Here is a 23,932-nt window from a genome sequence, read left to right as displayed (position 1 = left end):
AAGTGCTGGAGCAGGACAGAGGGAGTCTTGGAAAGGGGTGCAGTGCTCCTGGCCCAGCCCCGTCCTCTGGGTTAAATAAATCAAGATCCCTGACGCGCTTAGAGCCGCCATCTGCAGAGGTAAGAGAGTAAGAGGTAAAGGTTAGCTCTTGCAGTTCTAGGGTTATCCCACCAGAACCTGCTGCTGCTTTTCCTTATCATCTGTTTCCCAACATGTTAGGGTACAAGCGTCCCTCCTCTTTTAAGTTCTCCTGCTGCGGCAGAGGATAGCAGTACTTAGCCCTGTCTGTCCAAATAGTTTCACTTTCTGGCCTCTGATAGTTAAATATTAAGAAGAAAGGTAAAGTAAGTATGTTCTGCAAATATTCCTAAGTGTCAGTGTTTCCAATAAAAAGGAAAAAAGGTGTTATACAGACAGATGTCGTTATTCCACTGTGCTAATCATGAACTGCACTTCCACGAGAACAGAAACCGCTGAGATCAAACGACATCCGTGGAAATGTGTTTTGATCAGATGACTCTGGGGACCCTTTCTGTAGCTCTGGGAGTGTACAGGTTTGTTCCTTATGAAGCAGAGCTACATGGGTTCAGCTGGACTTCCTGCCACATGAAATTTTACCTGCTTCCTAAAAGGTGTTTCAGTTCTGATCGCCTGTGGGAAGTGGAGCCAGATGATGGAATGCTTTACGCTGTGGTTCCTGTATTTCATAGGTAAGCCTTCCTGGGCCCACGTGTGACTTTTGGCTGTTTCAGTGACAGGGCTGAAGACCTTTGCTCCTCCGTCACTTTTCTTTTTCCTTATAAAGGGGGGAAGGGGACCGTGCCTCTCATGCCCACATTAACAAAAGACATGCCTCTTAAAGCGACTTTTATTTTATATATCTGGACAATCCACAACTTGCTAATTGTGGTTGACAGCATCCTTCTGAGAACTAAACGTGGAAATTCTCCACTCTCCACACTCTTGAGTAGTCCTAAAAAAGAAAAAGGAGAGGAAAATACAAACAGCTCCTTTATGGAGACAGTAGCCTAGATATTCATCTGATTTTCCCCAGTATATTTCCCTCCAGAAATAAACAATAGTTATTGTTCAGTGCCTCTGCTTTCAAAATCAGCAGATTTAAAAATGTCTTTAGATCAAATATATAAGGTAGAATGTGAACTGATTCTGTGATTCTGGTAATTTATAATTTTTAACCTCATTTTGTTTATGATGAGATTTTTATAAACCTGATCTTTAAAATGAAGTTTTATTTATTTATTTTACCCCCAAAATGCATCTTCTTTGGCTTCATCCAGGGAAAGATGCAGGGAATGTGGGCTTCAAGGGGAAGCCAGTAGAATCTCAGACACCTGGGTAGAATACATGAGAAAAGAGTGAAGTACTGCGTGGCTTTTAGGGATGGTAATTATTTTAGGGCCCCATGGGTCTGGTGTGGTGTTTTCACTTCATTGTCATTTGCTGCAGAAAAATGTGGTAGGGCTATTATTTCACCTTCAGGGTTAAGGCAACTTGGACTCAGGGCTTTGCCAAAAATCAGGTGGGTTTTGCTGACTTTGAAGTGCAGTGTGCGATTCTGTAGCTCAGATTTCCATCCAGGACCAATTCCATGTCCGAACTTACTCCCCAGAGAGGCTCCGATGAACTCATTCACAGTGGATGTGAATGACTGGATGGCCAAGAAAACTCAATGTGCTAGTTTGCTTTTTTGAGTAAACTCGGTTGCTTTGTAATTATAATTGAGAAAATGAGAGCTCTTGCACCTGAAGCTGGACCATCAATGAAAAGCCTATTTATTATTATAACTTAATGGATAGTGCTTCCAGAGTGGAAATTCACTTAAGTTTACCTAATAAGTTAGGTTAACCTAGTCATCAGGTTAAGAAACACTTTGATTAAAACCACACTACAAAATGGGGAACTTCAACTGGACTGCTTTAAAGTCTCCACCTCAAAGGAAGGAAACCAATTAACCCATAATGATAACTTGTAGAAGAAAAAAAGGGTTAGGATCCATACCAGATAATGATTCAGCATTTTGGAGGCCAGTGTTGCAACCAGACTTGTGAGAAGCAGGTTCAATGGTATCTCAGTGTGTAAGGAGCCACAGAATTTCTTGTGCCATGCTGTTATTGAGCTTTCTCAACCGTATCTCGGTAGGACCTCTTCTTAATATTAACACTTCTCTTCACAGCAGTTGCAGGAACTCTGCGAGTTGTTGGGGACCCTAGGACAGTTCTTACCAATCTCCTTCTGCCCACACTGGCCCCCAGACCGGTTTCTGTCCCGGTGCAGTAGCCATTGACAAGACAAAGAAGCCCAGATCTCCTTCGGAGCCACTGCTTGGCCCGGAGGCTTCTGGAGGATTTTAACACCGTAAGGAAAGCACTAATGGCGTTTTTGCAAGAAGCACCTTCGCTATCGGACAGTTATCTTTAGTTATCATTATGAGTTTATTTTCTTTGTAGTTTTTTACGATCTCTTTCACCAAGCCACCTCGCACCCCAAACTCTCACCGCGAATCGCTAGGCAACTGGCGGGTGCCAGGAGGGAAAGAGCGGGGAGCGTGAGGGTTCCTGGGTGCCAGAGATAAGGCCCCTGCAGGCAGACGCCCCAGGTGCTACCCTGCAGGGGCCGACTCACACGGATCCCGTTGGGCAGATCTGGGGCTTCGCCGCGAAGCGGGGCGGGGCGGGACGGGACGGACGCGCCACGGCGCACGACCAATCCACAGCGCTTGGGACGATTCAAAAGACCAAGGAGCCAATGGAAGCCCGCTCAAGGGGCGGGGCGAGGAGGGGGTGGGGTGCCGGGGAAGCGCGCGCCCGGGCGGCGGGATCGCGGGACGCTAGAGCCCGAGAGCACGAGAGCGCGGCGGGGCGGAGTCGCGCGTGTGGAACAGCCACCGGGTAGCAGCTCGGCTACTCTCCCAGAGTCGTTAGAGTCCCCGCCGGAGTCTGGCGTAGGTGAGCGCCCCCACCCCCGCCCGCTCTCTGCGGTGCGGCCTCCCGGGGGGCGGGCGGGGGAGGACCGCGGCGGGGCGCGGTTTGTGGGCTGGGGTCCCCGGGCGCTGGGCCTGGTGCCTTGGCCTCGCCCTCCCCTTCTCCGGGTCGGTCGGGGCCGCAGCTGGCGGGGCTTGAACTGCGCGCGGCCCAGCCCGGCCAGCTGCGGAAATGGAGCTGCCGGTTTTAAATTGAGGACGTTTCCCTCCATTTTGGACGCGCCGCGTCGCTGTAAAGTGGTGTTGGTTAGAGAGATTTGGGTATTGGTGACCCTCCCTGGACCCTTTGTCCCCGCCCGGCAGCCCCCGCCCTCCTGGGCCAGTGTCTTGCGCTTTTTTGACAGATAACTGGGTAGCTTCGAGGGTTGTGCGGGTGGGGAAGCAGGAAAGGCGCGGCAGCCTGGCGGACGGGGAAGTGGGGTTGCAAAGTTGACTAATTCGCACTAGTTGGCACTGGCCTTGAGGGTCGTGGCCGTCTCGCTTTGGTGGCTCTCCAGTGCGGGCTGCCGGCTCGCTCGCTTGCATGCGTTGCACTCTCGCCTGGTGTTTGCGCACACCCCAAAAGGGATCGTTGGGGAAGGCTGGCGTGCTTCTGCTAAAGTTCAATCCTGTTTTAAGGCATTTAAAAATGCTTCATAATGACCCCCGCTAGCAGTCTCAAGGGCCTCCCAGTAAGCACTTGATTGCAGAGGGCCTGTTTGCAAGGTCTTCACCTACTTGGTTGTATGAGCTCTTGGGAAGTCAGCCTGGGATACTCAGAACGACCCAGTGGATACACTGGACAGCGCTTGGACGATCCAGGAGTTCAGTCCGGAGCCCTTGGGCTTGCTCACCTGCTACGTGAGGCGTGGCCAGAGCCGAGCTAGTCCCAGCTCTCAGGGTCCTGGCAAATGAACGCGAGCAAATCTGTAACCACACCTGTAGCCGCTGCCAGGAAGGGCGGGAAGGGCTTCGGGAGGAGAGCGGCCGGACCCTGAGTTAGACTGAGCCCCAAACCCACTTGTTTTTCTTTCTGAGAGCCATCTTAGAGAGGAGGGAAAAGAGTGAGTGGGGAGAGGAATGAGCCTTACCTTCACTTTTTACTTCTTAGGGGGAACCTCAGGCTATCCTGCCCTTGCATCCTGAGCAAGGTCAGCGATTACCTGCAGAAACGTAGGCCAGATTTGGGCTCAGGTGTTGAAGGAGGGGGGTCAGACTTCATCTGAGCTTTCTGTTTTGGGCCACAATAAGACTAATTTGGAAAAGTGAAGGAAAGATGGCCCGAGACCCTTAGTATTACACAGATAGGCAGAGAATAGCAGCTTTCTCTTGCGTGGCTAAAGAGTAACATTGGAGCCAGATGTGTGAGGATTCTGGCGTGTTAGCAAGCGTGCCGCTTAATGGGGAAAAGCTGGAGACCCCCGTTTCCACCGCTTATGGGGAAGGAGGACGTTGTTCAGTAAGCAAATTTTTTCTTCGCTTGGCTAAAACTTCCCAAGGGAAGCCTAGTCACGTGTCTCTTGCCTCCAAAAAGTGAGTCCACGATGAGATGCACTCATGTCCTTTCTGGGTGACTTCACTCCTGCCCAGGATTGTATTAGGATGTGATTGCACAGCACTGCCCCGTGCGGCAGTGGCGCTTGGATCTTGTGGGAAGGGGGGGTGGACAGGATGTTGCTGGTTCCATCTTTTGGAGCATTTGTACGTAGGATAGTGAGAGCTGGTTTGTTTTTTCTAGTTCAACCACCATGTGCAACATGGCTCTCAGGTCCCAATTCCTCATTTGGTTTTTTAAAAAACTGAGCTTAGAGAGACCTAACATACCCACTAGATATCTGAAAATGTTTAACCCAAAATATTTAATTGGTTACAGAAAGATGCCAATAAATAAGTTTTTGGAAAGGTACAGAATCTGCTGGAGGGCCTTTGGAAAAATCCAGGAGGCCCCTCAGACTGTTTTCAAAAGTTTATGAACAGTAGTTTGAAACTCGAATGGCGTCCCGATGCAGAAAGATGTGCTTGCCTTCTTTCCACCCCGGTTGGCCAACATGGGAGAACTAGTGTCAGTAACAGGGGCTTGATTTGAGGGGGTCCAGGAAGAAAGGGGGGCACAGAGGAGAGAGGAGAGCCCACTTCCTTCCTCTTTCTTAGAACTTGGAGGCTCGAGCTACATGTTGAAACAGGCAAAGCTTGCTGTTGTCACCTTCCTTTTTTGTGCCCTTCCGCCATGTCCCAAGGTGTCCATTGCCCTCGGCTTCCCCAGTCCCTCTCAGGCAGGTGTGACTTCATCCCCAGAGCTTCCGGGCCCCTCTGCCTGGAACTCCACCCCGAACCCATTCATTCCGCCTGCGATGCTATCTGCGTAGGTGCCGGGAAGCAAGCTGTCTCCTCCACCAGATGACTAGTTGTGTTTCCTTTCATCTGCCAGCCTTGCTGCTGTCTTTCTGAACGAATGAAGCTTATTAAGTTTTATCTCAGGTGATTACCTGAAGAAAGGTGGTGTTTATGAAAGATGGTTTTTTTTTGGGGGGGGAGGGGACGGGTAGTGTAACTTTCTCCTTTCCTAATTCCAGAGTTGTGACACGTTCTTAAACGTTGTCATCATTGCATGACCAGCTCTCGGCAGGAGCTGGGTAAGGAGTGTGTACCTTTATGCCCAGATGATATACAGGCGATTGAGGGCGGGCCTTTTCATTGTTCTGCCTGCTTGGTGGCTTAAGCCCAGCCAGTCGAGGTGGTGGTGCAGGTCAGAGGCACTGCATCTGTCCCCGGGACACGGAACTCTGCCGTCAGTGGAGGGAGAAGCGGTACTCCCTGGTGGCTGGAGCACCCAGCAATCAGCTGATGTTTGAGAAAGGGTTGCAGTCAGGCCTCTTGTCAGTAGCAATTCCTGTGGGTTGCTTGTGGCTTCTTAGAATGTCATTTATACAAGGTTTTGTGGGCCACGTTTTGGTTTGGTGGCAAAGACAGTCGTAACGGTGGGGTGAAGGTCCAGGTGTGAGATTGGCCAAGTTCCTGGGTGTGCATTTGGGACTTGAAAGCTTTATGAAAGAACCCCAAATCTGCTGGTCATTGTAGATTTGGATTTTTTCTCTCCCTGTTGGTGGGCTATAATAATGTTAATTATACATCCTTGATTTTTCCAGACTAGTCTGTTTCATAGTTTGTTAACAAATATATTTTTCTTTTATTTTTTATTGTACTCTTTTTCCCATTACCATTTAGTCCCCTTACACCTCTGACCCCTCCCCCCCAACAGTCCCCACACTGTTGTCCATTGTGTGTGAGTCCTTTTCCCTTTTCGCTCAATCCCTATGCTAACCTCCCGGCCGTCATCTGCTCTCCATCTATGATTCTGTCCCTGTTTTGCTTGTTAGTTCACTTTGTTAGATTCCACACGAGTGAGATCATATGGAACTTGTCTTTCTCTGACTGGCTTGTCTCACGCAGTATAACGTTCCCCAGGTCCATCCGTGCTGTCACAGAGGGTAAACTTCTGATCTTTTTTACAACCCAGCAGTATTCCTGGAAATGCCCCAGAGCTGTTCCATCCCCTCACCTACTGAGGGGCACTCGGGCCGCTCCCACATCTTGGAGGTTGTAAATAACGCTGCAGTGAACACAGGGGTGCATATGTTCTTCCGAATTAGTGTTTTGGGTTCCTTCGGATACATTCCCAGAAGTGGCATCTCTGGGTCAGAAGACAGATCCTTTTTAAAATTTTTGAGCCATCTCCATACTGCTCTCCGCAGCGGCTGCACCTGTCTGCATTCCCACCAGAGGTGCAGAAGTTTCCCCCTTCTCCACGTTCTCCCCAGCACTCATTGTTTGTTGATTTATTGATGACGGCCATTCTGACAGGTGTGAGACGGTATCTCACTGTGGTTTTAGTTTGCATTTCTCTGATGATTAGTGATGTTGAGCATCTTTTCACATGTCTGTGGATCATCTGTGTGTCCTCTTTTTGGAGAAGTGTCTAATCAGGTCCTCTGCCCGTTTTTAATTGGATTGTTTGTTTGTTCAGTGTTGAGTTTTGTAAGTTCTTTATAAACTTGGGATGTTAACCCCTTATCAGCTGTATCAGAGAATGTGCTCTCCCATTCTGTGGGCTGTCTTTTTACTTTGTTGATGGTTCCCTTTGCTGAGCAAAAACTTGTTAGTTTGACGTAGTCCCACTTACTTTTCTTTTGTTTCCCTTGTCTGGGGAGATACAGCTGATAAGATATTTCAACAGGCCGTGGCCCAGATTTTGCTGCCTATGTTTTCTTCTACGATTTTTATGGTTTCAGATCTAACATTTAAGTCTTTAATCCATTTTGAATTTATTCTTGTGTGTGGTGTAAGAAGGTGGTCTAGTTTCATTTTTCTGCACGTATCTGTCCAATTTTCCCAACACCATTTTTTGAACAAACTATCTTTAGCCCATTGTATGTGTTTGCTTCCTCTGTCGAATATTAATTGACTATAAAGGTGTGGGTTTATTTCTGGGTTCTCTGTTCTGTTCCACTGAAAAAATTTATTTCCAAAGCCTTTGTAAGGTTAGATGCAAATGTACAAATCAGAAAATGAATCCTTGGGAGATTGTTCCTTGTTGATTAGCAAGACATGTGGTCACATTAGGTGGCAGAGCTTTGCGTGGGCAGCCACTCAGCGTGTCATCATAATTACTCCTTAGTGTCACATGTGCCACAGTGACCCAGCCGTCCAGGTGAAGGGATCCCTAACGGGACACGTTTGGCAGAAGGAACAGCCTCTGTATTGTCCCAACTCTGCATTTCTCGCTGGCTGTTTTCATGCCCTCGGACAAAACAGCATTCTGTCAAGCTTTAGTTTCTCACCTTGAGAATAAGGGCTTGCACACTGCTCCTCCATTCGTCTTTTGGCACTAAAATCCTGACCAATTAAAAGTTTGGAGAGTCGTATTTTAGTGTCCAGTCTATGAAAAAGGACAAAAGTAAGTGGATATGGCACTGACTCTGTTTTTTTCCCTCTAAAACCAGACTGATTTTCGAAAATGCCAAGTAGGAAGTTTGCCGATGGCGAGGTGGTCAGAGGTCGGTGGCCGGGGAGTTCACTTTATTACGAAGTAGAAATCCTGAGCCACGACGGCAAATCCCAGCTTTACACCGTGAAGTACAAAGATGGCACGGAGCTCGAATTGAAAGAGAGTGACATCAAGGTGAGTGCTCCTGTGGTGCAGCCGCGCATGCTCGTCGTAAGCACGTAATAGCGTGGTAGGTGGGGTTTTCCAGGCGGAGTGGTTAGTTCAGGCGCCGTGGGGAGGCACAGGGTCACGCTCCTGCTTTGGGTCCGATATTGTTTCTGGCTCCTGGAATGTGTGAGTGAGACTCAGTGCCCTGCTCCTGAGACGTTCCCAGGTGACTGGAGAAGAAGTACTGACATCGGTCACATTGCTGGCTTAATATGCTGTGTGACAGAAGTTTGTCGTGGGTCGGGGAGGACTCTGGGTTTCAGGGGAGGCTTTTAGAAGTGGTGACACCAGGGCAGAGTGCCGAGACCCAGTAGGAAAAACTCAGGTGACGGAAGGCGGCTTCCACAGAGGGCAGCGTGCAGAAGGCTTGGCGCTGGGCCAGCGCAGCCAGCCAAGGGCTAGAGGGGTGTGGTGGGTGAGGGCCAGTGGGAGGTGGGGTCAGACCTGGAGGGTTTGGGCCTCATCCCAGACCTCGAGGATTCAATCAGGAGAATAACATTAATTAGATTTGAGTCTGGTGAGGGCTGGGCTTTCAGATATCTGACCCATGGTGTACAAGTACTTATGCAAAAAATACCATGAAAATGACAGATGAAAAAGATGTACACAATAAGTCCTAACTTTTTATTATTGGATTCAACATACGTAAAATTACTTTGTCAAAACGCTGCAGACGTTTCTCCACACCTGTTTGTAATTCCGTTCTCTGTTGCAGATCAGTAACACCTGGTCTTTGAACCCCCGCAGGGCGAGTGTGCTGACCAGGGCCGGCAGGGTTGGAATGAAGGGGCAGATAGTCAGTGTTCCGGGCTTTAGGGGCCCCCCTGTTTCTGCGGAGTGAGAGCAGCCCTGGCAGCCGGTGGGGGGGGCGCAGGCAAGGCTGATCCGATGCACCTTTATTTGTGGACACGGAGATTCGAATTTCAGCTAATGCTCACGTGTCACAAAGTCTCGTTCTCCTGTTGGTCTTGTTTGCAAGCAGTTAAAAAATGCAGAGCTGGTCAGCATCACTCAGTAATCCAAGCTGTACTCGTGTCCAAGACCTGCCTATGTGTTTTGTTCGGAGTGAAACTGTGGGGCTCATTTTCTTGTTATTAGCATTTCTGTGGAGATTTCTCTTGTCCCATCATCTCAGCTTTAATCAGTGTTAATTGCAGCTCATCTTGTGAAAATGTACAGCCAGTTGGTTTAGGCACATTCATTTCGTGGCAGTGCTGTCAAAGAAGAACTAGGAGTAGGAGGGCTGCGCGTGTCTCCCCACGGAGGTCCCCTGTTGCAGCAGCCTTGCTTGTGGCCTCATTGGCGTGACCCTCAGGTCCCAGGGTTCCCCGGGCTGGTGGTAGAGTTGACGGCACCAATGACGGCCTTTGCTACCCTCTTGTGATTCGGCTCTGTCTGTGTGTTAGGACTTGTGCTAAAACCCTGCCTTCTGCTCCCTCTCTAGCCTTTAACTTCCTTCAGGCAAAGGAAAAGTGGCTCAACTTCCAGTTCTCCCTCCAGACGTCGAGGGAATCCATCAAGGTCACGGTCTCGATCCCGATCCCCTGGCCGCCGTTCCCCCAGCCGCCGTTCCCCCGGCCGCCGATCCCCTGGCCGGTCCCCTGGCCGACCACCTAAAAGTTCCCACCAGCCTGCCCCTGCCTCGCACCATGCCGACATTAAGGAAATAAGGAAGGAAGTGTTGGAAGTGAAATTGACTCCTCTGGTATTGGTACGTGCCTGTGTCTTTGGGAGATCTTACCCTTGCACAGTGCTCAGTCTGTCCAAGACACAGTCTTCCCCTTTAGGAACACGTTTACTCATATTATGTGCAGTTAGAAGAATTAAAATGCCAGTTGAAACATCAAATCTACGGTAATGACTTTCATAAAGAGATTTCATAGAAAATGAATGTCTGCAAGAATAGAAGGTATAATGCTTTTAAATGCCAATGAAAAACAATTTAAATTACAAGAACACTATGTGTTTTTTAAAGTAATTTTTAATATTAAATAGATGGAGATTGTAGTTTGAACCAGGTAAGCTTTTATAGTGTATAAAAGTTTATGTACAAAATAAACATCTTCTGGCCCCTTCGCATTGATATACTTACTTGATCACTTTTTCTATTCATAGATGACAGTTTTAATGGAATTACTTTAAAAGTTCAAGCGTGGAACTCTTAGGGGTGTGGGGCCTGCTGAACCTTGCACAAAGCTCACTGGACCATAGACCAAACAAGTGATTTTTAAGTAAAAGCTGAACAAAGGTCATTTTTTATTTATCCACTTATTGTTTACTTTTTCTGGATAAAATGCTCATAGATTTTTAAAATTACCTTAAAAAACTGGATTATGGCCCTGACTGGGTGGGTCGGTTGGTTGGAGTGTCGTCCTGTACTCAAAAGATTGCGGGTTCGATTCCCAGTCAGGGCACGTATGGGAGGCAACTGACTGATGTTTCTCACATTGATGTTTCCCTCCCTGTCTTTAAAATCGATGAACACATATCCCTGGGTGAGAATAAAAAAAACCTGGATCATGTACATACTTGTAGTTAGATTTGAAATTTTTTAAATATTGGTAATACCAATACAAATATTGGTACTATATTTTTCTACATCATTTTTGTTGCATGATATTATTTGCATACACAGATATACATACATACACACAATTGTTAAATACAGCTTCCTTATTGATAGGCATTTAGCTTTTTCTTTAGAAATTTTTCACTATTACAAACAAATATATTTTTTAAGATTTTATTTATTTACTTTTAGAGAGAGAGGAAGGAGAAAGAGAAGGAGAGATACATCTACCAGTTGCCCCTCACAGGCCCCCCAACTGGGGACCAGGCCAGCGGCCCAGGCATGTGCCCTGACTGGGAACCAAACCAGCGACCCCTCGGTTCACAGGCTGGTGCTCAGTCCACAGAGCCACACCAGCCAGGGCTATAAACAGATATTTTTATACAACATCTGGTATTTCTTTGGGGTAAATTCTCACTAGTGGAGCTGCCAGGTCAGACGGAGCGCCTCCCACAGGCGCCCTGACGGGGGATGGAACTCACAGCCTTTGGTGAACGGGGATGACGCGCCCACCATCGGAACCACCCAGCCAGGAACAGACTGGGGTGTTTCCTTTGTTTTCCTCCTCTTGGTTCATTAGCATTGCAATTTGTCATAATTTGTCAGTGACAATTTGAAGGAGCAAAGTGGTAGATGAGAGGTGTGCTTTGCCGGAAACAGCCGCAAGCCGAGGCTCTTTCCTTGTTCACGCTCGTGAGAAAATCCGTCTACTGCTTAGAGACAGAGAAAGCACGTTCAAGAAAGGAGACGGAGTCAGGAAATTTAAGGTTAAATAAGAACCAGGCAGCGTGAAATTGAAAAAGTTATCCGTGTGTGAGTCACTAGTAATACTGTTTAGTATCCACTGTTTCCTAAGTTCCCCTTATGGGCCGTTTTGGGGCAGTGAATGTCTTTTTGTCTTTTGTTTTTTTTTAACCAGTTAATGAACTAATTGACCACTTTTTACTTCTCTAACTCACGTAGCAAATACTGTTAGAATAGTTGTCGTTGAACAAGGACATTTTAACATTCAGTATAATTATGTTTATTTATTTTAAAAGACTTTATTTATTTTTAGAGAGGGGAAGGGTGAGAGAAAGAGAGGGAGAGAAGCATCAATGTGTGGTTGCCTCTTGTGTGCCCCCTACTGGGGACCTGGCCTGTAACCCAGGCATATGCCCTGACTGGGAATCGAACTGGCAACCCTTTGGTTCGTAGGCTGGCACTCAGTCCACTGAGCCACTCCAGCCAGGGCTCAGTGTAATTATGTTTAAAAGATGAAAGAACTTATGTGGAATCTGCATTATAAAACCCAATTTTTTGTAGATTGGGAAATTTTAGGTAATTTTATACCTTTTTGTTTTTAACAAAGGTATCCTGAATTCTTCAGAATTAAAGCTATGAAAATCTTTGACTTTCTTTATTGCTTGATAGCACAATGGTAAAGATTTACCATCAGGGTCCTTTTTAGTAAGTGACGATTCATATGGTTAAAATGCCTTATGTGCTTCGATTTAGAAACCATTTGGGAACAGCATCAGCAGGTACAACGGGGAAGCTGAGCACACGGAGAGGAATGACATACCTCACAAAACCCCTCAGGTATGACAGCGTTCATTTTCATCTCCGGTGTTTTCTTCTAAAGACTTTATTTAATTATTTTTAGTAAGGGAAACGGGGGGAAAAAGAAAGGGAGGGAAACATCAATATGTGGCGAGCCCCCTACTGGGGACCTGGCCCACAACCCAGGCATGTGCCCTGACTGGGAATCGAACCAGCGACCCTTTGGTTTGCAGGCTGGTGCTCAGTCCATTTAGCCACACCAGCCAGGGCTCAGGTCATTGTCTGGTAAAGTGACTTTCTCTATGAAGCACATTGAAAACCATAATACTTCTTATAATTGATTCAGAAAATTTGTTCTTCATTCAAGACTGACTGTAACTTAGCAAATTTATTCTTAGCACATGGCTATATTAAGATGCTGAATTAGTTAATATAAGCATTAATGATAATTACTGATTATAGATATTTTTTAACTAGGAAAAATACCATTTGTCAGAAGAAAGAAGTTATATATCTACACAGTACAGCCTTCGTCCAAGAGGAGAAGAGAACAAGTTAAAAGAAATAGACTTTCAGGAAGAAAAAGCTGTTACAAAAGGACCTACATCACTGAGAACCTTTGAAGTGCCTGCTGTGCAGACGAAGGACTTGGAGTTCGGAGGAGTACCTGGTAGGTGTCAGAACTGGGCTCAGGGTGGGGGGGCCCAGGGTGGGGGGCAGGAGTGGCAGTGAAGTGAACAGGCAGGGCCTTCTCCGCGGGGCTCCGGTCGGACGGGGCAGGCAGGTGGTGGGCGGGGTGGGAGCCTGGGGAAGAGCCCTCTAGCTGGGAAGGGCAGCCGGGGTGGGAGCGTCTTTGAGGATTACAATTGAGTAGAAAGGTGCCAGAGTGGCTGTAAATAAAACTTTCAGCAATCGATCGCTAGAATTAGATCAGCAAGGTGACGGGAGGAAGGTTGAAGTGAACTATCAGGGACAGGGAAGTCCGCCAGTCCTCCGACCTGCGGTGACAGGCCTGGCAGCGGCAGGGGCCGCGGGAGGACCCTGCAGTCATGAAATGGGGTTGCGGCATCTGCCTTACCGGCTAGACGGGTTGGCGATGAGAGTCGGAGATCTGATGTGTTCAGAGGCTTGGCGTTATTAAGTGGGCGGTGCTGGTGGAATTTTATGAGCTAGTAAAGGAAAACACTTCTTGACCACATGGTTCAAAATCTGGCGGGGCTTAATTGCTTTGGTTTTGTAAGTTGTTGGCTAGCCGGTCTGTTAAAGATGGCGTCCGGCATCACCGAAAGCCTGTGCACCCTAATTTGCCAGAGTTTTAACATGTTTGCTCCACAGTGGCTGGAGTGTAAATGTTCTAGAGCTTGGATGCTGGAAGTTCAGTGCCGGACAGCTGTGGCTGCACTACTTTAATGGCCACTTTGCTTGCCCACTGGACGCGACAGGTAGAGATGAGGACTTTCCGATGGGACACCAGAAATGGGTTTCCAGCAGCCAGCCAGCCTTGAGTTCTGACCTTAAAAGACCCAAGTGATTCATGGGGGCAGAGGGACGGGAAACACTGGGTTGAAAGCTGAGCCTTGAACTTCACTAATTGTCTGCAGGTGTGTTTCTTATCATGCTTGGCCTGCCTGCCTTCCTCTTCCTGTTGCTGCTGACGTGTGAACAGGAGGAGCCCAGCCTTCTGAATTTCCCGCCTCCTTTGCCAGCTCTGAATGATTTATGGGAAACCAGAGTGTTTGGGGTCTACCTCCTCTGGTTTTTTGTTCAGGCTCTGTTCTACTTACTGCCAATCGGGAGGGTAAGTTTTTGTGGTTGCGGGGTGCAGAGTGAAACCTCTCCGTGTTTATGTAGAAGTTCACAGGTTGAAGGTTAAAAGCTGTCCTTGGTCATAACTACCCAAACTTAGATTGTTAAGCCTTTACTCTTGAATCCAGTGACGCTTGCTTATTAAGTGGCACTTTAAAAATCTGAGTGAGGTCTCTTGTGTAACTTTCCAAACCAAATAGAAAAGAATAAACTATTGTGCAAAATAGCCTAATGGTAGAAGTTGCTGGAAAAAAATGTTCCCTGTAGTATATGTCATTTCAGATACAGAATTTGAAATGATCAGTTGGTAAGCTACTGAACTCAATGGATTTAGTCTGCATCTTTTACTTAATATATTTTTAAAAATAAGGTGAGTTTCTAATTTTCAGAAGTTAGTTGTCAGGAACATTTTCGGTTCTTTCAGACTCGTGAAATGTCTAAAATGTGTTCTCATTGCTAAGGTAGTTTTTTTCTCCTTTTGGTAGAATACTTGGATTATTTAAAGGAACATGAGATTCCTTGAGCAATAAATGATTCATTTGGAGATCTTGTTCTAGGGCTTTGCAAGTTTACCAACTGCCTGTAAACCAAAGGATCAGGTTGACTAGGAGCAGCAAACGCTGGTGACGGGGCGCCAGAGCCGCTGGCTGGGAACACTCAGAAATCTCACGTCACATTATATGGGCTGAGCGAGGGTTTTTGTGCTGTGGACAGTCAGGCATTGTTATGGTCAGCCTCTGTTGTAAAAATCAGCAGTTCAGATTAATTTAGGTAAGGCTAGTTAATCTCAAACTAGATAATATTCATTATGAAAAGCAGGTTTGATGGTTAAATGTGTGTGTCTGTGGGTATATTTATATATAGAGAGAGAGCGGGGGAGAGAGAGAGACACAAACTGAAACCCAGCACAGTATTACGTGAGACCTTTAATAAATTAGGGGCATTTGGAATTAGCATGTGTGGCTTTGCTAATCCTGTGATCTCAGAAGGTACTGAATTTCTCCTGGGTTCCCTTTTATAGCTAATGAAAGGGTCAAGTAGTTTAGCCCAAGAAAAATGATGCCATATTAGTAGTTGGCAGATGGTTTTGGGTAGCGAAATGTGACTGCCATTGACCAGAGGACTTGGACTTGAACTCACCCCATCCAAGGGGTGTGTTTCTTGAGCGCCTGCTTTGCGGGTGCCACCAGTGTTCTGCGTAGAGGTGAGTGGTCCCACCCAGAAGTGCTCAGTCTGCTATTGGAGGAAGAAGGGTCACCTGACAGGTCTAAGGGGGTGAGCATGTCCCTGCAGATGGCCGAGCGGGTCAGTGCGTGAGGGCACAGGCTGCAGCAGCAGGTACACGGGCCAGAGCAGAGGGGTGGGTGGGTGGAGCCCAGATGAAAACGACCTCGCCATAAAATCACATTGTTTACGAGTAAAAAGAAAAAGAAAAAAAAGGGCCTCACCAGTGCAAGACAGTGCAGCTGAAGTCGTTAAAGCTTTTTGACTAGAGATGAGGAAACACAGGGGTCGTTAGAGCTCGTAGTCACGTGGGGTGGTTGGGGGTGGCCGCCGTGATGTCTGGCACACTGAGGAGGGTTGCTAGGGTTGTCTTCCAGACGGTCCCCGAAGGTGGGCTCTCTCGGTCAGGGGGTTTGCCAAGGCAGGTTGGGGGGACTGGGACAATGGTAAAGGCACAATCACTAAAATACAATTAAGAAGAGAAACTTTTCACTAAGTTTCCCTACTAAAGGTAGCCCTCCTTCTTCGGCATGTGCAGATTTGTAGTATTAGAAGACGTGTAGGATGGTGTTATGCTTTTAAAATTTGTAATGAAAATTTTTTTCTTTTAAGGTTGTAGAAGGAACACCGCTGGCTGATGGAAGAAGACTCAAGTACAGATTAAATGGTGATTTTTTCCTAAAGACCCAAACTGATGACTTGATAGCTCGGAACTTTTGAGTGTTGTGCTCTGTGAACTGTCCGAGCTGGTTGGGCCAGAGTGGTGGACCGGGAGTTGTCCCCAGTTGCCCGAGGGCACGCGGTTAGGGTGCTTTGTACCTGCAGCCAGCCTGTAAAACGCGTGGGAAGCTGTCTCAGCGGTGCGGCGTCTTTGTTGAAGATGACCCCCCAGAGGTCTTGTTTGCTCGTGTATCTGCGCGTACTCGGCCTGAATGACCAAACCGAGACCTCAGAACACGACGCTGCCTTACATCGTGTGGGGCGAATCTCGTGCGGCCTCTGCGCTCACCTGAGTTTTTGCCTTTCCTTAAGGGTTCTATGCTTTCCTCCTGACATCCGCGGCGGTCGGGGCCGCACTGTCGTGGGGCGTGGACCTGCACTACGTGTACCGGCACTTCCGCCAGTTCGCACTGGCGGCGCTCGTGTTCTCCGTGGCCCTGAGCGTGTACCTGTACGTGCGGGCGCGGCGCGCGCCCCCGGGCCAGCTGTCGCAGGCCAGCTCAGGTGAGTGAGCGCGCGGGCACCCGCAGGCTTGCGGACACGGAATCTCTTCGAGCTTCGGTTTATGAGATGAAGAGACAAGGACAAATAGATGAAAACACTGAAAGAAAAATAAAGTTAAAGGAAGAAACTTTATTTCCTCCTACTCTATTGGTTTCTCATCTCTTTTTTAGTCGCTTGTTGACCGTAAGGCATTCCAGTACTTTACGTACAGTAACGTTATAGTGGGGTTAATGGCATCATAGTTCATTACACGTATTATTTTTCCCCCAAGTAGTAAATATCCTTTAAAAAAGACATTTCAAATTGGTTGATTCTGACCTAAAGTATTTAAACAACAAAAAAAAAAACGTTGCTTATTTTAAAAAGTTGTGAGTCTACTTTTACAAAAACCCCTGTAGTTTCCCTAGTCAGGGCACCTGGCCCCAGGGGCCCCGGGGCCGAGCAGCGGCTTCGGATGCTTCCAGCTGGGCGGGCGGCACAGCTGCTGGCTGTCCCCTCGGGCTCCTCCTCCTCCTGCCACAGCGACTGTGCGCCAGGCCTCTGGACTGAATTGTGACTCAAAAGCCTCTTATTGGGATTGGAATGGAGCTTTTCTAAAAAGCTGTTTGAATAAGAACCTTTCCCTTTTCAGGAAATGTCATCTATGATTTCTTCATTGGCCGTGAACTAAATCCTCGGATTGGTACTTTTGACCTCAAATACTTTTGTGAACTGCGTCCTGGACTGATTGGATGGGTATGTCTTGTCTTGTGTTTCTTAAATTTCAGTGCAGTAGTGCAAGTTAGTCTTGGATTTAGAAAGAACTGTAGAAAATTTCCAAGTAAGCTGTGGGTGATATATTTTTAGGAATAATTACAGCTTTCCCTAAATCTGTCTACTTAAAATATTTTCTTAGTATAAACATAGTCCAGAGGGGTTCAGATGCCCCTTTAGAGGTTATTAAAGCTTGAAGGAGTTTATTTTTATAGTCGTTTCTGTTTAGGTAGAAAAATGATAGTCGATGCATTCATGTAACAAAAAACATTTTCTTCCCTGTAAAAACAATGTATTTTAGACATAGGAGAGTTGCAAAAGCCGAATGTTCTCTTACGTTGTCCCTCCATATCCCAGTGGTAACGCCTGGCATAGCCCTGGTCTAGTGACCAAAGACAGGGTGGAGACACTGTTTACAGCCTTTTAACTGAACCCACAGGCCTGGAGTTGCACCAGCTTTCCCGCTGGTGACCTCGTGCTGTTCCAGCGCCCTCTGCAGGCCCCACAGTGCATTTCGCCGCTTAGCTTTGGTGTCGTTTGGACACAGTTGCTTGGCCTTTCCTTGTGTCTCCTGACTCTGACCCTTGGAAAGGACACTAATTTGGGTTGGCCCAGTGTTTTCTCACAATTGGAGGGGACGAGGCATTTTGGCAGGGATACTGTGTTCTCCTTAGTGCGTCCTGTCTGGGCTCCTGATGCCGTGTGTCTCCTCAGTGATGGCAGTTGCTCGGTCAGGTGGCGCCCGCAGGGGCCTCTTGGCTGCGAAGGCGCGGTCTTGCCGTCTGGGGGGACTGAGGGCCTCTGCGGAGGTGCCCCAGACTATTCTCGCCCCTTGTATTTCAGGTGGTTGTTAACTTGGTAATGCTTCTGGCTGAGATGAAGTCACAGAATCGTGCTACCCCATCCTTGGCAATGATTTTGGTTAACAGTTTCCAGTTCTTATACGTGGTGGACGCACTCTGGAATGAGGTAATTAATTTTAAAAGCAGAGGCCTTGGGGTCGGAGGGCTTTGAGTGTGGGCGAGTGACCTGACCTCTCAGGGCCCCAGCTTCTCATGTGCAGTGAGGACGACGCCCTGCCCTCGGGGCTCAAGAGCCCGGGGTCGGCGTCAGGGCCCCGAAGTCTGAGCCGGCCCAGTGGGCACAGCAGAAGGCGCCAGGCCCGGAGGTGATCTGGCTGCTCGGCTGTGCTGACCAAATGTGGACAGAAGCGTGTCTGTCCACTCAGCGTGGGAAGTGCGGTGGGCCCTGTCACCGGGTGGCTTGTTTCCTCATGTGGACCATCTGCCTGAAAAGCAAGATGGGATTAGAAGTCGTGCTGGTGCACGTGCACTTGACACAGGCAGCTGGCGATCTCGTTCTCCCGCCAGCAGACACACGACACGTCCTCCATGGCGGGCGGGCGGGCGGCACGCCGTGTGCTGGGACAGCGTGGTGTCCTGGTTTTTACCCCCTGGTCTAGTGGGGGAGAGCGACGTGGTCCCAGTGCCGTCCTACACTTGCTGCAGCCTCTCAGGGGGTGGGGGGGGCAGCGTGAGGAATGCCAAGTGGGAAGGGAGGGGCGGGCCTTGGCTGAGGCTGGAGAGGGGTGTTCCGGGCCTCAGCCAGGGCCAAGGTGGGGCACTAGAGGTGCCCCGGCCGTCCATGACCTCGGAGTGGGGGTGCAGAGTGACAGCAGGTGGAGCCTGCGGGACCATCTGGTGTGAAACACGCGCCGGGGAGCCAGAGTCCCCTCCCCACTTCCAGAACAGTTTCAGCTGAGGCCCTCCCACAGCCCTTATAAATCTGACTGTAAACTAGTACTTTATTTGAATACTTTAAACAGAAACTTTTCTCCCCTCGCCTTTTTAAAAACTTTCTTTCCCTTCTCTGCCCTTCCAGGAAGCAGTGTTGACGACCATGGACATCACCCATGACGGGTTCGGGTTCATGCTGGTGTTTGGGGACTTGGTGTGGGTCCCTTTCATCTACAGCTTCCAGGCCTTTTATTTAGTCCACCATCCGCACGAGGTGTCCTGGCCGGCAGCTTCTTTCATCATTGCTCTGAAACGTGAGTGTTGCCTTCACTCTGGGTGCTGAGCGTCATGCACCAGCTCTGTTGCGCTCTCCTCTCTACGTGTTTGGAACACGCCTTTTTAAGTGGCCGTAGTGAGCTCCATGTTAAATAATTTTGATGGAGGAATGATAAGATTCTTGCATCTTGCAAAGAAAATGGATGCTTCAGTGGTTCTCTAAAGAGAATGATTTGTTTTTAATTTTTTAACATTTAACAAGCTTTTGCAGTTATACTCAATGTTCACTGTTAGTTTGGGTGTGCAGCACAGGGGTTAGACGTTCCTCTAGCCCACACGGCAGTCCCGTCCCAGCCTGGCCCCCGCCCCACTCGGCGTTGTGACAGGAACTGCCGACTCTGTCCCCGCCCCTGCTGCACTTTGCATCTGCATTTTTTTCACTCTGCGCCCCAGACCTCCCACTTTGTGGCAATGATCAGTTTGTTCTAAAGAGACAGTTTTTGAACAAAGCAGTTTGCTTTTGAACTTAACTCAAATGTAATTGTTTAGTGACAATGCATTTTTTTTTTCTATTGAGCACCTGCTTTTTCTGGTAGGCCCCTGAAGAAGTAGGAAGACTAGTCTTGCCTCCTAGGACTTATATTCTGACGGGAGGACTAGACTCTCGGACACTCCCATGAGGCCTACGGAGGAGACTAGAAGAGGGACTGATAGACCAGAGGTGATGGGAGCTGAAGGTAGCGCTTCTCCCGGGGCACGTGGTGTCCAAGCAGAACTGCAGCGGTGACAGCGGGACCAGCGCAGGGTGGCCCCGGGGGAGACGTGCTCGGGAAGAGCGGAGGGCTGCGGCTCACCGTGGGCGAGTGACGTGGATTAGCTTCAGAGGGGCTTTCCTGTCACTGCCCCGCTCACTGAACTCCTCCCCCAGAGCGAGGGGAGGGAAGATCCGCATGGGCCTTCAGGTACAGCTGGTTCTGCCACACGCAGGAGGGTCTGCGGTTTGGCTTAGCCGAGCCAACCCTGCCTGTGGGACGTGTAAGACAGGGCGTTCCAGGTCAGTGGATAATGAGGAGTAACTTGGCTACTTTGTTGAGGACTGACGGTATCACAGTGAACAGTCAGTGGACTGTCAGGGCCTGTTAGCCTGGACAGGTTGAAATTTGAGATGAAGCCACCAGCTTGTAGGGCTGCCGTGGGATTTGACACAGACTCACGTGTGAGGTGCTGCCGTGTTAACAAGTGGTGTTCCTCCTGCGGCCAGTAGGTGTCACCACTGACAGTGTTCCTCAGTGTGCTCAGGCCCCAGTCCCAGCGCTGGTCACTGTGATGTGGGCTGTGTCCCATCCTGTTTGCGGAGGTCACTGTCGTAGGTTAGTTTTGCCTGAACGGCGCTCTACCTTTGGCAGTGTCCTCAGAGCTCAGAAATAACCTCTAAGTGGAGTTACAGATGCCTTTAAATGTTAGATTATATCTAAAGCGCTAACATGAAATTTTTAAAAACCTACAGTTTGTGGCTATGTAATCTTCCGATGTGCAAACGCTCAGAAAAACGCATTCCGGAAAAACCCCACTGATCCAAGGCTCGCACGTAAGTATTGGTTTAATATTTGTATTATTTGTATTGCAAAGGGGGAGGGAGAGGGTGAGAAGCATCACTGTGTGGTTGCCTCTCGAGCACCTGCAACCGGGGACCTGGCCCGAAGCCCAGGCATGTGCCCTGACTGGGAGTTGAACCGGCGACCCTTTGGTTCGCAGGGTGGTGCTCATACTACTGAACCACACCAGCCAGGGCTGAATAAAGATTTTATGCCTCTACTTGTCTGCATATCACCACAAACGTATTTCTGTTTTTATACAGACTTAAAAACCATTCACACCTCCACGGGAAAAAACCTCCTGGTGTCTGGCTGGTGGGGCGTGGTCCGCCACCCCAATTACCTGGGTGATCTCATCATGGCTCTGGCGTGGTCCCTGCCGTGTGGTAAGCCTTCGGGGCCGTGCTAACTTCACTCTCCCCAGCTGCCCACAGGGTCTGTGGGGACACTGTGGTCCAGGGACACTGGCTGGTGTGAGAAGGGCTGCCTGCCCGAGGTCGGGCGAACACGCAGCTCCGTGTACGTCTGGCTTCTGCGGGGAGTCAGCAGCTCCCAGAGCCTGCCATTTCACCCGAACTTCTGAAAGCAGAATTTTCCGTTTGGAACTGCCTTGTGCATCTTGTTACGTGGAGTACATGGAACCCGTGGAGGCTTTTCCTCGGTGTGCCTCCGTGCCGAGACCTGGGCTCTCCCGAGGGGCAGTGGGCGGCTCTGTTTGGTGGTAGCCCTGCTGCGCCCAATACGAGGAGTTGTAGGAATGGATTAATCACACTTTTCACTCAGTGCTGCCTCTGCCCTGCACCAGCGGGACTTCCTGAACTGGTTGAGTTTTCCCGGTTACTAAAGAAAATGAAGGCACTTCAGGGTTCTCTTAGAGGGTTTGGGGAAAAGTGGGCACAAGTGCGTATTGTGCAGGAGTAGAAATCGAAATACCGTTTCCTGCTGTTCTCCACAGGCTTTAACCACATTCTGCCGTATTTCTACGTGATTTACTTCACCCTGCTGCTCCTGCACCGGGAGGAGCGGGACGAGCGCCAGTGCAGGAAGAAGTACGGCGTGGCCTGGGACCGCTACTGCCAGCGCGTGCCCTACCGCATCCTGCCCTACGTCTACTGACCCCCGCCGCCTGTGCCGACAAACGCAAAGCCAGACTCCCCTGCGCTGCACTGAGTGTCTCCAAGTTTCACTGTGTGTGAGTCAGGGCTGCAGGCCCCAAGTCTTTTCCCCTCACCGTGTGTATTTTATTAAATCTGCATAATTAACATCAGGAAAAATCACAGAGGTGTTCGACTTTGCTGGTGTTCTAATAGGAAATTTTCAGTCCTGAAAAGTCTGATCAAGGCCCTGAGAAAAACACTTCTGATGTTTATGTATGAGTTTTGATCCTTTTGTCTTGTCGGTTGGTTCTTAAGTGAAAACCCTGTTACAGCTGAAGTGCATTACGGCGGTAAGAGAATCTTCATTTGTTTCCTTGAAATCGATGCATTAACTAGTCGTGTGACTGGCAAGTAAAATCCAGACTCGTGTCAAATGCGAGATGAGACACAGGGGGTTTATCGGTGGCACTGTTCTAGCGAGACAACTAGCAGTAGTTTGCTTAACCTGAACTTCTGAAACTGTGTTTGAAAATGTAATTGTATATAGCTTTTATGTAATATATGGTGACTTCACTGTTTTCTGTACAGTATTTTGAATGTGAAATAATTGCCAGGACTGAATATCTAACAAAAACATTTGCAGTATTTTAAAATTTAAATTAAATTTTGTAAAGTACTACATGTTAGAATTTTTGAAACAATTAGAATTCATTTACTATTATATGAAAGATGCTATTAAGATAGAGGAAGGATATTTTTCTTAATCCAAAGTTTGCAAATTTGGCTTTTTTCTACCTCAATCGCAGGTGTTTGTTTGCCTTTGTAAACTGTTGCAGATAGGAAAAAAAGATATATTTTTGCAGTAACATCCCTATTTAAACATTTTTACTCAGATTGGTGGTTGAAAATTTGGGGCTAATATTTTTATATATTTTTGACTTTTTTAAACTGTTTTTGCTACTGTCGTGCTCATGCAGTTTATACTGTGTTTCTATTTACAAAATTCTGTGAAGGAGTGTGTTTATCTAAAATCAGTTAAAGGGCATAGTTTAAAATCCTCTCTCTAAAGCCTATTTAGTTTAATAGCTGTGCATAAGGTAGTGTGGGCTGTCAAGTGCTAGTTAAGTTGAGGTAGCCTCATCACTCATTACTCGACATTGGAAAGCAAGTCCGCGGGCCTTCAGTACTCACATTGCAGTTGCCACTGTCTTACGTGTATGGGAGGCACTGAATCACGCGTGTTCTGCAGAGCCGTCTGCAGATGCGACTCAGCCCCTATCGCTGTGGCTCTGAGGTGGCTGCGCCCTGGCCTGGGCCGAGCAAGGAGGCTGTTGGCAGCTACAATTTGTTTTTTATCTTTGACAGGTTTTATATGAAGTTTTAAGTTGGAAATGTTGGGAATAAAAAGTTGTCCTCTTATCACTGTGGAGCCTCGAGTTTTCCTTTGCCCGTTATTCTGGGCTCATCCCAGGGTGCCCAGAAGACCGGCGGGACCCCCAGCCAACGCGGCCTTTAGTTCTTGTATGAGAGGCTGCATGTGTTGGTAGGTTCCTTAAACTGTTTGAGCAAATAAGCTTGCCCACCTTTTGTCTTTCGTTAAAACCCTGTACTTTTTATCATTTTCTTACTAATTCCTAAATGACAGGGACCAGGTCCTTATACTGCTTTTCTGTAACATTGTGTACACTTAACTCTTACTTTCAGACAGTACGATTTCCTAGACAGAACAGTAAACAGACGTTACTGTCTTGTCCATGGCTGTTATGGAGTCTGTTCCAGGTATGGCGGCACCAGCCTCCACGTGTGTAAAACGTGGCAGGTGTAACACACCGGACGGAGGTGGTCTGAGGGCTGTGTAGGTGTCCTCGTGAGTGCTCAATGTAGGGCTCAAGAATAAACACCTTACCTCCAGGAACAC

At 48.2% G+C, this 23,932-nt stretch overlaps 1 protein-coding gene and 1 long non-coding RNA gene across 4 annotated transcripts; one reads left to right on the top strand and one right to left on the bottom strand.

Annotated features, from left to right (window-relative positions):
- The first annotated feature begins 628 nt into the window (after window positions 1-628).
- On the top strand, window positions 629-23,433 carry LBR (lamin B receptor). Of its 3 annotated transcripts, none has more exons than XM_053659600.1 (14): window positions 629-710; window positions 7,981-8,159; window positions 9,637-9,903; window positions 12,259-12,342; window positions 12,781-12,973; window positions 13,905-14,101; window positions 15,946-16,000; window positions 16,366-16,557; window positions 17,189-17,292; window positions 18,154-18,279; window positions 19,192-19,360; window positions 20,830-20,910; window positions 21,181-21,303; window positions 21,873-23,433. In XM_053659600.1, the coding sequence occupies exons 2-14, from the start codon at window positions 7,995-7,997 to the stop codon at window positions 22,031-22,033; spliced, it is 1,917 nt and encodes a 638-aa protein (XP_053515575.1). In that variant the 5' UTR covers window positions 629-710; window positions 7,981-7,994; the 3' UTR covers window positions 22,034-23,433. The 3 variants fall into 3 exon arrangements, with proteins under 3 accessions (XP_053515575.1, XP_053515574.1, XP_053515576.1); XM_053659599.1 differs by lacking the exon at window positions 629-710 and adding an exon at window positions 2,848-2,966; XM_053659601.1 differs by lacking the exons at window positions 629-710; window positions 9,637-9,903 and adding an exon at window positions 2,848-2,966.
- LOC128626580 (uncharacterized) lies at window positions 858-2,630 on the bottom strand. Its single transcript, XR_008390546.1, has 3 exons — window positions 2,020-2,630; window positions 1,267-1,352; window positions 858-973 (listed from the first exon to the last, which is right to left on the bottom strand). It is a non-coding gene; the product is annotated as an uncharacterized LOC128626580 (long non-coding RNA).
- Window positions 23,434-23,932: the final 499 nt, after the last annotated feature.

Source organism: Artibeus jamaicensis, unplaced genomic scaffold (assembly GCF_021234435.1).
Source record: "Artibeus jamaicensis isolate MK-2021 breed Jamaican fruit bat unplaced genomic scaffold, CSHL_Jam_final scaffold_754, whole genome shotgun sequence".
Lineage (NCBI taxonomy): Eukaryota > Metazoa > Chordata > Mammalia > Chiroptera > Phyllostomidae > Artibeus > Artibeus jamaicensis.
The sequence above is the reverse complement of the archived record's forward strand: the minus strand, read 5'-3'. Positions and strand labels throughout refer to the sequence as shown.

What these genes read in the sequence shown, in the direction of transcription:
- LBR (XM_053659600.1), top strand. Translation starts at nt 7,995, where the DNA reads ATGCCAAGTAGGAAGTTTGCCGATGGCGAGGTGGTCAGAGGTCGGTGG. An exon ending in GTCCTGGACTGATTGGATGG is followed by an intron (nt 17,293 to 18,153) that starts GTATGTCTTGTC and finishes CTTGTATTTCAG; the next exon opens with GTGGTTGTTAACTTGGTAAT. An exon ending in TTTCATCATTGCTCTGAAAC is followed by an intron (nt 19,361 to 20,829) that starts GTGAGTGTTGCC and finishes AAAAACCTACAG; the next exon opens with TTTGTGGCTATGTAATCTTC.